The following is a 12,168-nucleotide window of genomic DNA, read 5'->3' on the forward strand; positions in this document are numbered from 1 at the left end:
TTTCAGACTCTGGGTTTTTAGGATAATGCAGCATTTCAAAATTAAAGCCCTTCAAAATCTCATTCATGAGCTAACTTCAAATCACATTCATAAGACAATTCGTCTAATTTCCGATTCGATTTTAGAGGAAATGATGCATAGTTACAAAATCATTTATAATTATAATCTGAAAAATAACAAGTTATCAGATAAATTAGTAAAAACTACAATTTGTGTTAGCATTTTAAAGTTTTGATTCGCATATGAATTGTTTATATAAAGTGCCTCGACAATACATTTGTGACTCTGCTATACAGACTGTATTTGTCATTATTTCACATGACACTGAACGCAGGAAATAAGCGAACCCGGAAGTGAGCCGGGGATCACCCTCTCATCTCTCCTCCTCTCTGTTCGGTGATGCTCGTAAAGTTAAACCAGAGAGACGCCGCCGCCTGTCCGCCGTACCGGGGATGGATTTAGAAGAAGCTCTTCAAGTTGTCGGTGCGTTTGGACCCTACCAGAAGCGGGCGGTGGCTGTCCTTGTCCTGACACAGGTTAGTGCATTTTTAAAAACAACGTTTTGTACATATGAGAAAACAATAACCGCGGTAAGCTTTCCGGGTTTTCACAGCTAGTAGCGCGACGTGGCTCTCATGCGCTATAACGTTGCTGTGGACCAACACAATAACACGTGTTGGCGGTTAAACATCATAACATTTACAATTTAGCTATAGCTACGAGTGCAGCAACTGCACTCTACAAACCCTGGATGCCTACGTTGACACGCGCTGCAAATGTCGAAGTTGTTTACATTTGGGCTATTGAAAGGAAATAGCTAGTAGCTACGTCATTCACTCGCCCACGTATTCCAAACTATTTAAGTAAATCCCCCCCTCCCTATGGTATGTAATATGTAATGTCACTTATATCAAATTTGATCGCACATATTGGCGTCATGATTAAAGTTAGCCCTCCTTCTAGCTAACGCTAGCTAGTTAGCTTGCTCACCAAACTTAAATCCCAGAAGTTTCCACACGATGTGAGTCTGGTATTGATTTAAAGTCAGTCAGCTGATGCAGTGAAGCCTAAAGGAGCTGCCAACTCATATGAAACCGCTTTTTAAACAGTTCATTTAGTTTAGGAAGTAGGATCATTTTCTCAACACATTAAGGAACCCAGATCACAGAACGTATATTTTAAACTTTATTTTGATGTTGGAAAATGTTACACCGACATCTGATGAGACGTGTGTCCATGTTTTTTAGACCATGCCAACAGGTGCTGTAGTGGTGACGTTAATGTGACTTCTCGTCTCTCAGGTTGGTACCGTAGTGATCTGTGTGTTTCAGGTGTACATGGCCTGTCAGTCCATGCTGATCGTACTGGTTGGATCTACTCCAGAGTACCACATCGAGCCGCAGGACGTGGTCCCATCCAGCCAGCAGGAGCTCCACCAACACGTCTCCTTTACAGAGGACATTGACTCCATCGTGACAGAGGTGAGGGAGCTAGAGTTCATACGCGTCATCGCTTTGGCCCAACCAAACGCCGCTGATTCAGCATGTGTGCTTCTCCAACTCTTCTCTGTGTTCCCCAGTGGTTTCTCATCAAGCAGCAGGCCTATAAGGTCAGTCTAGCCGGATCGCTGTTTTTCGCCGGGCTTCTGGTCGGGAACATCGTGTTCGGGCCGCTCTCCGACAGGATCGGAAGGAGACCTGTTTACTTGACGGGTGAGGACAATCTCAGACCAGGATCAGACAGATTTGATCAGACAGATTTTGCGCCGGATTTCAAAATGTAAACATTTAAAAGAAGTAGGTAGAAAAGGTTTCGTCCTGTTTTAAGTTTAACAGATTTTGAATGGGAAGTTTCAGTGATAACAATTCTGAAATATTTGCCAACAGTGATGGCCTGGAAAAACTGGAAAATGCAATTTTCAATTTTACAGCTGTTAAAAACTACTTACAAATTCAGCGATCAATACATTATTTGTTTTTCACAACCTCCTACATAATATACAACGTTTTATAAAGCATCTTGGATATTGAATTCAGTATTTTTGTCATTATAATAATTAAATTTTCCCATGATTACTTGGATGTACTCAGTCACGGAGAGCTACAGAATCGATGATACATATTTTGAATTTAGGGAAGAAAAAAAAGCGCGTTTACGCTGCATGCAGACATAAAAACAATACATCCACGAAGATACAACTCTACGCTGCCCCTCCTCATCTGTTTCTCTGCCTCCCAGGTCTGTTTTTTGAGGTGATCTTCGGGTATGTGACCGCCTTCGCACCCAGCTATGAGGTCTTCGCCGTGTCTCGTCTCCTCGTGGGGCTGATGAACGGCGGCATCGGCCTCGTCGGCTTCGTTCTCACTCAGGAGTACGTGGGCAGGTCCTACTGGGCCATGACCGGTACGCAAACACCAGAACAATCCCATCATACATCACTCTATATGATGTGTTGGTTTGTACCTGCTGCCAAATTAGTTGATCTTTTGTTTTGGATATTTTTCAGGTAAAATACTGAATGTTCAGGGAACAAACCTGTGTTTCTTTCTTTCCATTACAAGGCGGTCACTTTAGCCTCTAAATGACCCTGCAGTTCCTAAGCTGTTGAATCGATTTTTAAAATGTAATTTCCATCTTCAGGGACGTTGACAAGCATAAGTTTTGCAGTCGGCATCGCACTGTTTGCAGCTCTGGGCTACTTTATCCGGCCGTGGAGGACCCTGGCCATCGTGGCCAACTCGTCTGGTGTCCTGTTCTTCCTGATGTCTGTGTGAGTACGAACCTCAGAGATGAGATGAGTCCACACATAAAACCAGAACAATTAGAAGCCTTTCCTCTGAGGAGAGGATTCTAAAACACACACACATGGATTGGATAGATATCGTGTAAGGTTCGATCAGCACCAGTTTCAAGGCAATACAGGAATTTCAAGAATGTAAATGAAATGCAACTAAAGCAGAATACATTCAATTTGTCAACTAACCAATTTTTTTTGTGTGCATGTTTTAGCCTATTCTTTTTTTTACAAATCACAATATAGTCACTAAATTAAGATATAAAGAATGCATGTTTTGTAGCTCATGAGATAAAAACATAAACACACTTGTGTAATTTGCTCCAGTGCATTTTAGCATTTAGAAGAAGTTAAAACCTGAAGAGTAATCTATCTGTTAGCATCGTAGTAACGTTATGAGTACTGGCCGAATATAAGACGACCTCCGCGTTTTTTAACACGTGTTTTTGGAAAAGGAATCTGTTGTTTTGAATATGTAAATATGATAAAGCCTCCGCTCTTTTAAACGCTATATCCAGAAAATCATATTTGTGCCAAAACAATGATCTCTCCTTACCTCCTTTCCTCCAGAACTCTTCCAGAGTCTCCTCGCTGGCTGTATTCTCAGGGTCAGACGGAGCAAGCTGAAGAGGTAAAATACATTTATGCAATCGCAATGTCTGGGTGTAGTTAAGTGCTGAGGCTTGTCGTAGATTTAAGCCCCAAGATTTAGAGAACACCACATATTGGGGTCACTTCTTTTCATTGAAAACATTATGAGCTCTAGAAAAGATCGGAATTAGAAGTGGCTGAGAGATCTGACAGGATTTACAGCAGCTTACATCATCATGCAATGGCAACGTGAAACTCGTGAATTGTGCATGATCTTTGAAACGTCGTTCCTGACTGTTCATCTCGTCTTTACAGGTTCTGCGCTACATGGCGCTGAGGAACGGCAACGCTGTCAAACACCTGACGCTGAAGCGTGTCGGTGCTGCTAAAGCCGGTAATCGCAGCGGGCGTGCGGGTGTCCTGCAGCTGGTGCTCCATCCAGTCCTCCGTCTGAGGACGATGGTGCTCATGTATGTCTGGTGAGTGTAGCACCACAGAAGAAGAACAAAACGAGCCCAAAGCTGTTAAAACTTGACTTATGCTGCTGGTTCAATTCCTGCTCCTACCACAGACTCAGATGCTGCTTCTTTCTGTCCATACAAGCATAAAAGATATGAGTTTTCTGTAGTTTAGTGTCTCAACAGCTGTTGGATGGATTGTCATGGCATTTTGGTCCAGATGTTCAGAATTTGTTTTGTGATAAATTGAATTCCAAAAATGTTGCACATTCCATCCTCCGGTCTGTCTGAGGTTAACACGCCGCTGATATCAACTGTAGGAATAAGCAGAATGTTTGCTTCTATGATGATGAAATATTTAAGTAGTCTGGGAATGCATCATGCTGTAAAACCACTGTGGTTTGTAACATAACTACTGTGGTTTCTTCTGTAGTGATTAGAAATAAAGCTACTGTGAGGAGCAACTGACATGTTTACCACTTAAAGGATTATGTTGTGTGTACTAGTGCACACACACATCTCTACATGTTCACAACTTAAAACCTTTTCACCCTCTGGCCTGTTTCTGAACTTACTTTATCCCGGCTGCTAAATAATCAAACAGACTTTTAACAGTTTGGCTTTCCGTTCACTCGGCATTATAGATGTGAAAAACTGCTTCTTTTTTTTAGAGTAGATCAGGTTAGTCTGGTTGTACTCTAGATAATATATATAGTTCTCTGTTGCACAGTTAACAGTAAACAAGCTGCTCTGCAGGAACTGATGGTGCAAGATGTGAAACACAAAACAAGAGAAATGTCAAGGAGCGGCTGAGTAGGCTGAAGATCTAACTTACAACCAAAAACAGATGCAGCTTTTAGTCACATTTGTGTGTGTGTGTGTGTGTGTGTGTGTGTGTGTGTGTGTGTGTGTGTGTGTGTGTGTGTGTGTGTGTGTGTGTGTGTGTGTGTGTGTGTGTGTGTGTGTGTGTGTGTGTGTGTGTGTGTGTGTGTGTGTGTGTGTGTGTGTGTGTGTGTGTGTGTTGCAGGTATGCGTGCAGTCTGGTGTACTACGGTCTGACTCTGGGAGCCGGTGACACGTCTGGAAGCCGTTATGTCAACGTAGCCATGTACGGCCTGGTGGAGCTGCCCGCCTACCCGCTCTGCATGTACTTCATCAACAAACACTGGTGAGACAAACACACACACAATAACACACACTATTTAGCTCACTGACCCTGTGTACACAGCTCAAAGTCGATCTTCCTGTCTGGAGACGTTGTTGATTTATGAACAGTATTTGATGTTTTGTGACCCTTTAGTCACAGTGTTCTTTGCCCAAATCCACCACAGGGTTAATGTTTTAACATGAAGTGTTGCAATATCAGAATCTGTGTACTAGCTAATGAAAAACGACTTCCTGCTTCATTCAACCAGCATTAGACTTCATTCTACTTAAATTGCTGATTTGTACATGTTGGGAACGTAGAGGAGCGTGTTTGGTTATCAGCATCTAAGAAACTAAATTCTTGACATCAATAGAATTATTAATGTCAGTAACAATCATTAATGATTATTAATAATAACGGGGCACCACCCTGCGAACAGGGACCAATAACCAAACAATAAAACTAAGTCTCATAATTAGCGTTCACTCATAATGTCAATAGTCTGAGTACTATTACACATTCAGAGTGAAAGTGAAGGTTTAAGTTCGAGCACAGGCCACTACATCCAGTTATTATTACACACATATGCACAAGTAATCACAGACGACTGCTCTTTAAAATATAACAGAGTTTATTAAATAAAATAATAAATGATCAAATCAAGTAATATCAAAATAAACAAACACTATCATACAATTATGTATCTAATACCTAAAGTCAAATGAATAAAGTGGGGTAAGGATATGTATATAGATATATGTACATGTGTGTGTGTGTGTGTGGAAACAAAGGGGGGGGGCCTACTCAAACAGTGATGGTACGTAACCTAAAAAGGGGCGTGTGAGCCTACAAGCAAAGATGGCGGAGTCTATTGACCCGCGACAAGATAGCTGAGAGGTGGCTACGTGTAACCACGTGGGACGGCGCACAATGTGGGTTGGGACAATAGATTACGCGACCACGTGTCTGAGAGGTTCACCCAAAATCAGTGAATCTAACTATGTGTGTGCGGGTTAGTAGGAAGAGAGAGAGAGAGAGAGGAGCTCTGAGCGCGGTGCTCAGCGCTGCAGTGAGAATGTGAGGAACAGCTGATCACTCGTATACTCTGCGGTCGGATTCTGAACCGACCGGTCACGCTTGTACGTGATAGTTGCGGTTCTAGATCTCACTCACAGAGCCGATTTAAAGAACAGAGAATAAAACCAAACAAAATAAAATAATCCCCAAAACAAAACACATCTTTATCACTGCGGTGAGATGCGAGTATTGCTCTCTTATCACCCCGAAACTCGGTCGGCGAGACGAGGCTTCGCCACAGTGGTTTTGGTCTTTGAAGTGATAAAATCACAACCTCCACATCCACTAGCAGCGACGGATCTAATGCAAACAGTTACGGCAGGAAATACACAATATAACGGGACTCCTTGGTCCGCGATGCTTGCGCAATAACACGTTATAACACGACAGTAACTTAACGTAACAAGACACAGGAATAACAACGACATAACGAATAGGCTAAATTAAGCTAATGCTATGCTAAGCTAAGCTAGGCCCAGATACCAGTAACTCTTACTTGTAGAAGCTTCGTTCGGTAGGGTACGTTTCCCGTGGTGGGGATCACTCAGTCCTCGAGTAGCCGCTGGCTCTCGGTGGCGCGGCCTCGGGGCTGGCTGGCGCAGACTCGGCCTCCTCGCTGCAGAGAGGGGCTTTTTAACTTCGGCTGAGGGACGAGGTTTGGGTCGTCCTTCCCGGAAATCTTCGGCGAGGAAAGATTGTTACCTTCTGCCGGCGGTGTGTACACAAAAAGGGTGGGAGAACGGGGCATAGGAGTTATCCGTTCTCGCACTACAGGATCCAAAACTCAAAATAAAACACAGTCTGTTCGACCAGCGAATGTTGCATGTGACCTGATAGGATTTGATGAGGCCGCGGTTCCTCGTGGATCTTCTTGTCCCCTGGACGAGTCCGGAGTGAAGAGGCCTTGTGGACCTCCTGACACCAGCGCGTGTCCGGGGTGAAGAGAGCCTTGTGGATCTCCTTACACCAGCGGTGTCTGGACGGAAGAGGAAGAATTCTAGCTGTGCTCAGGCTTATAAACCAGGTGGCACAACCAGTGGGGGGGCCCTTTCTTGGCCAATGAGGGACCAGCATCAGGTTTCTGCTGGAGCTGGAGGGTGTGGTCATCCGGCATGAGGTTTCTTGTAGACCCCATGTCAGGCGTTTTGGTGAAAGGAAGGAACATGGCTGCTCCTTTGTTTGAAAAGCACGTGTGAAGGTCTCAGCCAGCCAGGACAGCAGGGTCAGATCCCAACATACATGTAGATATTTCCATCAGCTGTGTTCAGTTCGACTACTGTTTGTCAACTGTGTCTCTCTGTTTGACTTAAGACGTTGTTGAAAGCTCGAGGTACATAATGTCGAGAAGTGTCCTGTTTAAAGCGTCCACCGATGAGTCATTGTGTGTCTTGTCTTTCAGGGCTGGGAGGAGGAAAAGCATGGCCAGTTTCCTGTGTCTGGCCGGCACTTCCTGCTTCTGCACCATGTTCATCCCCGAAAACTCAGGTGAGAGGGTGACGCCCACTTATACAGAGGAACACACTTCTGAACGCAACTGATCTTAAATGTGTGAGGAAACAAACTTAACAGGTCCTGAATATTTAAAATGTTTTGAAGTAATGCTCTTATCTAGAGTGACAGGAATGAATATAACATTAGATTAAAGGTGGTGTATACACGATTGGAAGGATTTCGATCGCCTTTCAACCGGTGGCTAGCAGCTAACGGTGCTAACAGTGATCCGTTTGTGTCTGCAGGGACCTTGCTGAGCGTTACGTCATTTGCGCTTCTGGGGAAACTGTTGGTGAGTGCAGCGTTCAACATCGCCTACGTCTACACCTCTGAACTCTACCCAACAGTTATCAGGTGAGCTAACAGTGCAGACTGCATGTTGAATTATTCACAGACATCACATTTAATGATTTATTTTTTTGTTTCAGAAATGCTGGTTTGGGGGTTTGTTCCATGTCGTGCAGAGTTGGAGGAATCCTCGCTCCGTTTGTTCCTTCCATGGTGAGGGCAGTTCTGTTCATGCAGTTGTACTTCCTCTTTCTAGATAAATGCACTTCATGTAATTGTCTTTCGCTTTGGGTTTCACAATCAAAACGATTACGAAATACAGAGTTTGGTGACATTGTGCAGGTCTCCTCTTCTCCACAACAAACAGACAAGTGATTTAAACCAGTAAAATACATAGTTAGAAACAACCAAGCTCTAAAATGTGTGAGTAGATAATATAACATTCACTTTGACAGGACTGTTGACTTTGTAACACACAGGGTGAAATATATTAGATTATTAGATTTAAACTCGGGTAACCCATGTGAGCAGAGGTGTAACGTTAACCTGAAGATATAGTGACACCTAGTGGTGGTTTAGGTGACTTCAACAAGGCTAAGCAACTAAACCACATGTCCAGTTTGATATTTAGTTAAATAATTAAAACTCATAAACAGTCATTTGTTATTTTAATACATTTTAGTGGATTAACAAAATGAATCTTGTAATATAGGTTATTGTACAGAACATTTGTATTAACTCTCTCCTCAGGAGACACAGACAGACTTTATTTTTCTGATGTGTGATGTGTGTGTGTGTGTGTGTGTGTTGCAGCGGGCTCTCCACACCTCCATGCCTTTCACTGTGTTCTGTCTGAGCGGTCTGTCTGCAGGCTGCCTCGGCCTCCTGCTGCCTGAAACCCTCAACGGACCTTCAGCAGAGACTCTGGAGGAGCTCAGCAGCCCGAACCACAACAGAGTACTGGAGAGCAAGGTGATAACACAACACTGAGAGAGAGGCACACGTCTATAACACAACACTGAGAGAGAGGCACACGTCTATAACACAACGCTGAGAGAGAGGCACACGTCTATAACACAACGCTGAGAGAGAGGCACACGTCTATAACACAACGCTGAGAGAGAGGCACACGTCTATAACACAACGCTGAGAGAGAGGCACACGTCTATAACACAACGCTGAGAGAGAGGCACACGTCTATAACACAACGCTGAGAGAGAGGCACACGTCTATAACACAACGCTGAGAGAGAGGCACACGTCTATAACACAACGCTGAGAGAGAGGCACACGTCTATAACACAACTCTGAGAGAGAGACACACGTCTATAACACAACGCTGAGAGAGAGATGCACACGTCTATAACACAACGCTGAGAGAGAGATGCACACGTCTATAACACAACGCTGAGAGAGAGATGCACACGTCTATAACACAACGCTGAGAGAGACACACGTCTATAACACAACGCTGAGAGAGACACGTCTACAATACAACACTGTACTGTCAGGTAGACTGTCCTGCCAACAGGTAACCCGAATGTAATGATATAATCCACCTCCATAACTTAAACAAACAGGAGACACAATATAGACAAAACTGGCAGCCCACCCCTAACAACTCCTGGAGACACAAAGCCATCAGCTGGGCAATGATCTTACAGACGACAATACAAACTACATTTGGCAGCTCCTACAGTTTTCTGACAGATGAAAAAACTTGATAACGTAATTGAACATTGTGACAGGCCTAATCACCTCTTCCCCTCATCATCAGTTATGATTTGCACTCTGCATCACCTTTCTTTCTTTCGTCATGTCCTACTTTTCTTTTTTGTTTCCCCACAGGCTCTTTTGTATGAAGATCACAAACGTAAATCAAACCACGACTGAAGCCAGCGGTGTCGGGTCTCCGTTACCAGAGCAGCAACGCAGATTGTCTTCACCTCATTCCTTATGAAACTGCTGCCTCAAGAAAACAGTGAACTCTCCCTGTTATAATTAACTGGACTGACTAGCAGTTCCTCTTTTTTTAACGGTCGACCCGCTGCCTTTAGTTAATCTCCTGAATGTCGTCATGGTCTTTGTGCCTTATTTGGAGGTCGACCGCTGAGAGAGACAGATATGTGACTTACTTTACATTCCAGAGATGCCGGGAAGTCGGAAAATCAAACTTGCTGATAGCAAAAGTGTAATGAAGCGTGATGCAGTTATCTGACATTACACACACTCTACACATGCCGACTTCCAACATGTTAAGATTCCTCAAAGTACAGTTAACTTAGATTTTTAGGACCATAAAATGTGCTTGATGCTAAACCACAAAATCTTTCCCATGCGTCTCTGGCGGTTAGCTCCGTCCTGTCGCACGCTTAAGTGTAATAAGCCAGTGTTGTAGTCAAGACCACCTAAACCCGGTCAGAGCGTATCTGTATCGAGACCGAAACGAGACCAAAACTTTGAGTGTTTGAGCCGAAGTGAAGACCGGAACCAAGGCAGTAAGAGTCCCACTCTGCATGACACACTTTCAATAATAGATGTGGATCATGCGAACCACAGGTTCTCCTTCCTTGATCTGAAAGAGCACACCTTGCACCTTTTTATTTTCTGTATGGGCTCAGCGCTGCTTGATATATAAGAACTGCCGTGTTCCTGATTTGGGGATGTCGTATAGGTTGGGGCTTCCATTGGTTTCAGATTTTTCTTTTACATTTTTATTCTGTTAAATCTGGGAATCTTAAAGGCTCTTTGTGCTTAAGCATATAAATACTATTATTATTATTATTATTATTATTACACTAGTGGGCTACTTATCTCTGCTTTCTTATGGTCAAGGAAATAAATACGCAGTAAAATAGTGGCTGTAATTTCATCAGAGATGTTAGTTGCGTTTGTTGGGTTCAATTCTGACGAGCATTTATTGGGGTTAAAATAGGAAGAAGAATGCTCGACCTCAGAACGAGAACCTCACTAAACATCTTGATAAACGTGAATAAGTAACCAGCAAAGAATGTCAAAGAAAACGCCCAGCAATCAGCTGTTTAATAAATTAGTCAAAGCTTTAATCTTCACCGTTTGAGTCATAATCATGCAGCACTACAGCCTGAGGGTCAGTCAGGAACTTATGGGGGGGATTTTTGGGGAAATCTGAATCGTAGTCATGTAGGTCTGAATTGTCTGACGAGCAGCTGGTGACAGTGGGACTGAAACATTTCAGGGATTTCACCCCCAGCTGAGAGATGCTTAATGTTTATTTTTGTAAAAGGAAAGAAGCTTTGCACAGAGTGTTGACCACAAAGCAGTGATCAGTCGACACACTCATTTATTATGGTGCCAATGTGTGTGAAACAGTTTAGACTTTAGATAAATAGTAATCAATCAAACCACAACTCTGGAACAAAAACTTAAGTCATTTTTTGTACGTGCATCAAAGCATGTCATCACTGCCCTTTGTGCCTTCTCATGTAGCCTTGAACTCTAAATGCTTTTAAAGAAATAAAATGTAAGATATTGTTGAGATGTAAATAGAGATATAGGAAATCGGTTGTCTGAGATGTTTTATATGCCATCAGTTTGTATTGTATCTGTATACAATCCTACTCTTACAACGTGCACTATGAAGATATTCTGTGCATACAATGTCTCTGGGTCCTTCAAATGTTAAATGATCTATTTATGTTAAAGACAGTAAACGACTGGAAAACATGAACATGACGGGTCTTGTTTCCTTCACTCTGGTGACACTGCAGAACATACTGTTGTCTTTACTTACAGTTTAACTTTGTGTCCCCTAACATTTCATTTCCTCCAAAGATTTGGCCATACTTTGAATTTAAAACATTCAAAATTCAAGTAACATTATCAAAAGAATGTTCAGAAGAAACAGTTTTGATGTTGAAGCCAATGCAGAAGTGCAGTATTGTCACACTTCATGAATGCTCAGAGCATGGTGCACATGAGGCAGGTTAGTTTACAATGTGCACACTGATGAGAAGCCGTTTACCTCTTTTATACCTCGGAGTGGTCCCACCTCATGTATCTTTATTTGCTCATACTCCCCTTGGTTAAGGCTGCTTCTTATCTTATTCTTATTAATAACAAACAAACCCTCTGTTCTCCAACAGGCCAGGGTTTGATCCTTTTGTACCTTTCCCGATATGAGACCACTTCTCTCAGAGGCCTCTTAGTACACTATAGGTATTCAAATGTGTGTGTGAGATTTCTCTCACACTTCTCATGCTGCTTCATACTTCTACTCCACAACATATCAGAGGGAAATATTGAACTTTGTACTTCACTATATTTAGCTTTAGTTACTAATTA

The 12,168-nt window shown here is 42.9% G+C and overlaps 1 protein-coding gene across 2 annotated transcripts; it reads left to right on the forward strand.

Moving 5' to 3' along the window:
- Nucleotides 1–378: 378 nt before the first annotated feature.
- Nucleotides 379–11,554, forward strand: LOC142934585 (solute carrier family 22 member 15-like). 2 transcript variants are annotated; one of them, XM_076078999.1, is made up of 13 exons: nucleotides 379–536; nucleotides 1,332–1,481; nucleotides 1,580–1,712; nucleotides 2,239–2,403; nucleotides 2,641–2,770; nucleotides 3,365–3,425; nucleotides 3,701–3,864; nucleotides 4,871–5,011; nucleotides 7,467–7,552; nucleotides 7,804–7,912; nucleotides 7,987–8,059; nucleotides 8,660–8,818; nucleotides 9,694–11,554. In XM_076078999.1, the coding sequence occupies exons 1-13, from the start codon at nucleotides 453–455 to the stop codon at nucleotides 9,736–9,738; spliced, it is 1,500 nt and encodes a 499-aa protein (XP_075935114.1). In that variant the 5' UTR covers nucleotides 379–452; the 3' UTR covers nucleotides 9,739–11,554. The 2 variants fall into 2 exon arrangements, with proteins under 2 accessions (XP_075935114.1, XP_075935115.1); XM_076079000.1 differs by having other exon boundaries at nucleotides 404–536; nucleotides 1,248–1,481.
- The last annotated feature ends 614 nt before the right edge of the window (nucleotides 11,555–12,168 follow it).

The sequence above is a fragment of the Anarhichas minor genome, unplaced genomic scaffold (assembly GCF_050575085.1).
Source record: "Anarhichas minor isolate MPS153535 unplaced genomic scaffold, ASM5057508v1 ptg000069l, whole genome shotgun sequence".
In the NCBI taxonomy this organism is placed as follows: Eukaryota; Metazoa; Chordata; class Actinopteri; order Perciformes; family Anarhichadidae; genus Anarhichas; species Anarhichas minor.

Bases quoted from the DNA above. Each gene is read 5' to 3' on its own strand.
- LOC142934585 (XM_076078999.1), top strand. From the start codon at position 453: ATGGATTTAGAAGAAGCTCTTCAAGTTGTCGGTGCGTTTGGACCCTAC. The intron at 1,482-1,579 runs GTGAGGGAGCTA...TGTGTTCCCCAG, and splicing joins TTGACTCCATCGTGACAGAG to TGGTTTCTCATCAAGCAGCA. The intron at 7,913-7,986 runs GTGAGCTAACAG...TTTTTGTTTCAG, and splicing joins CTCTACCCAACAGTTATCAG to AAATGCTGGTTTGGGGGTTT.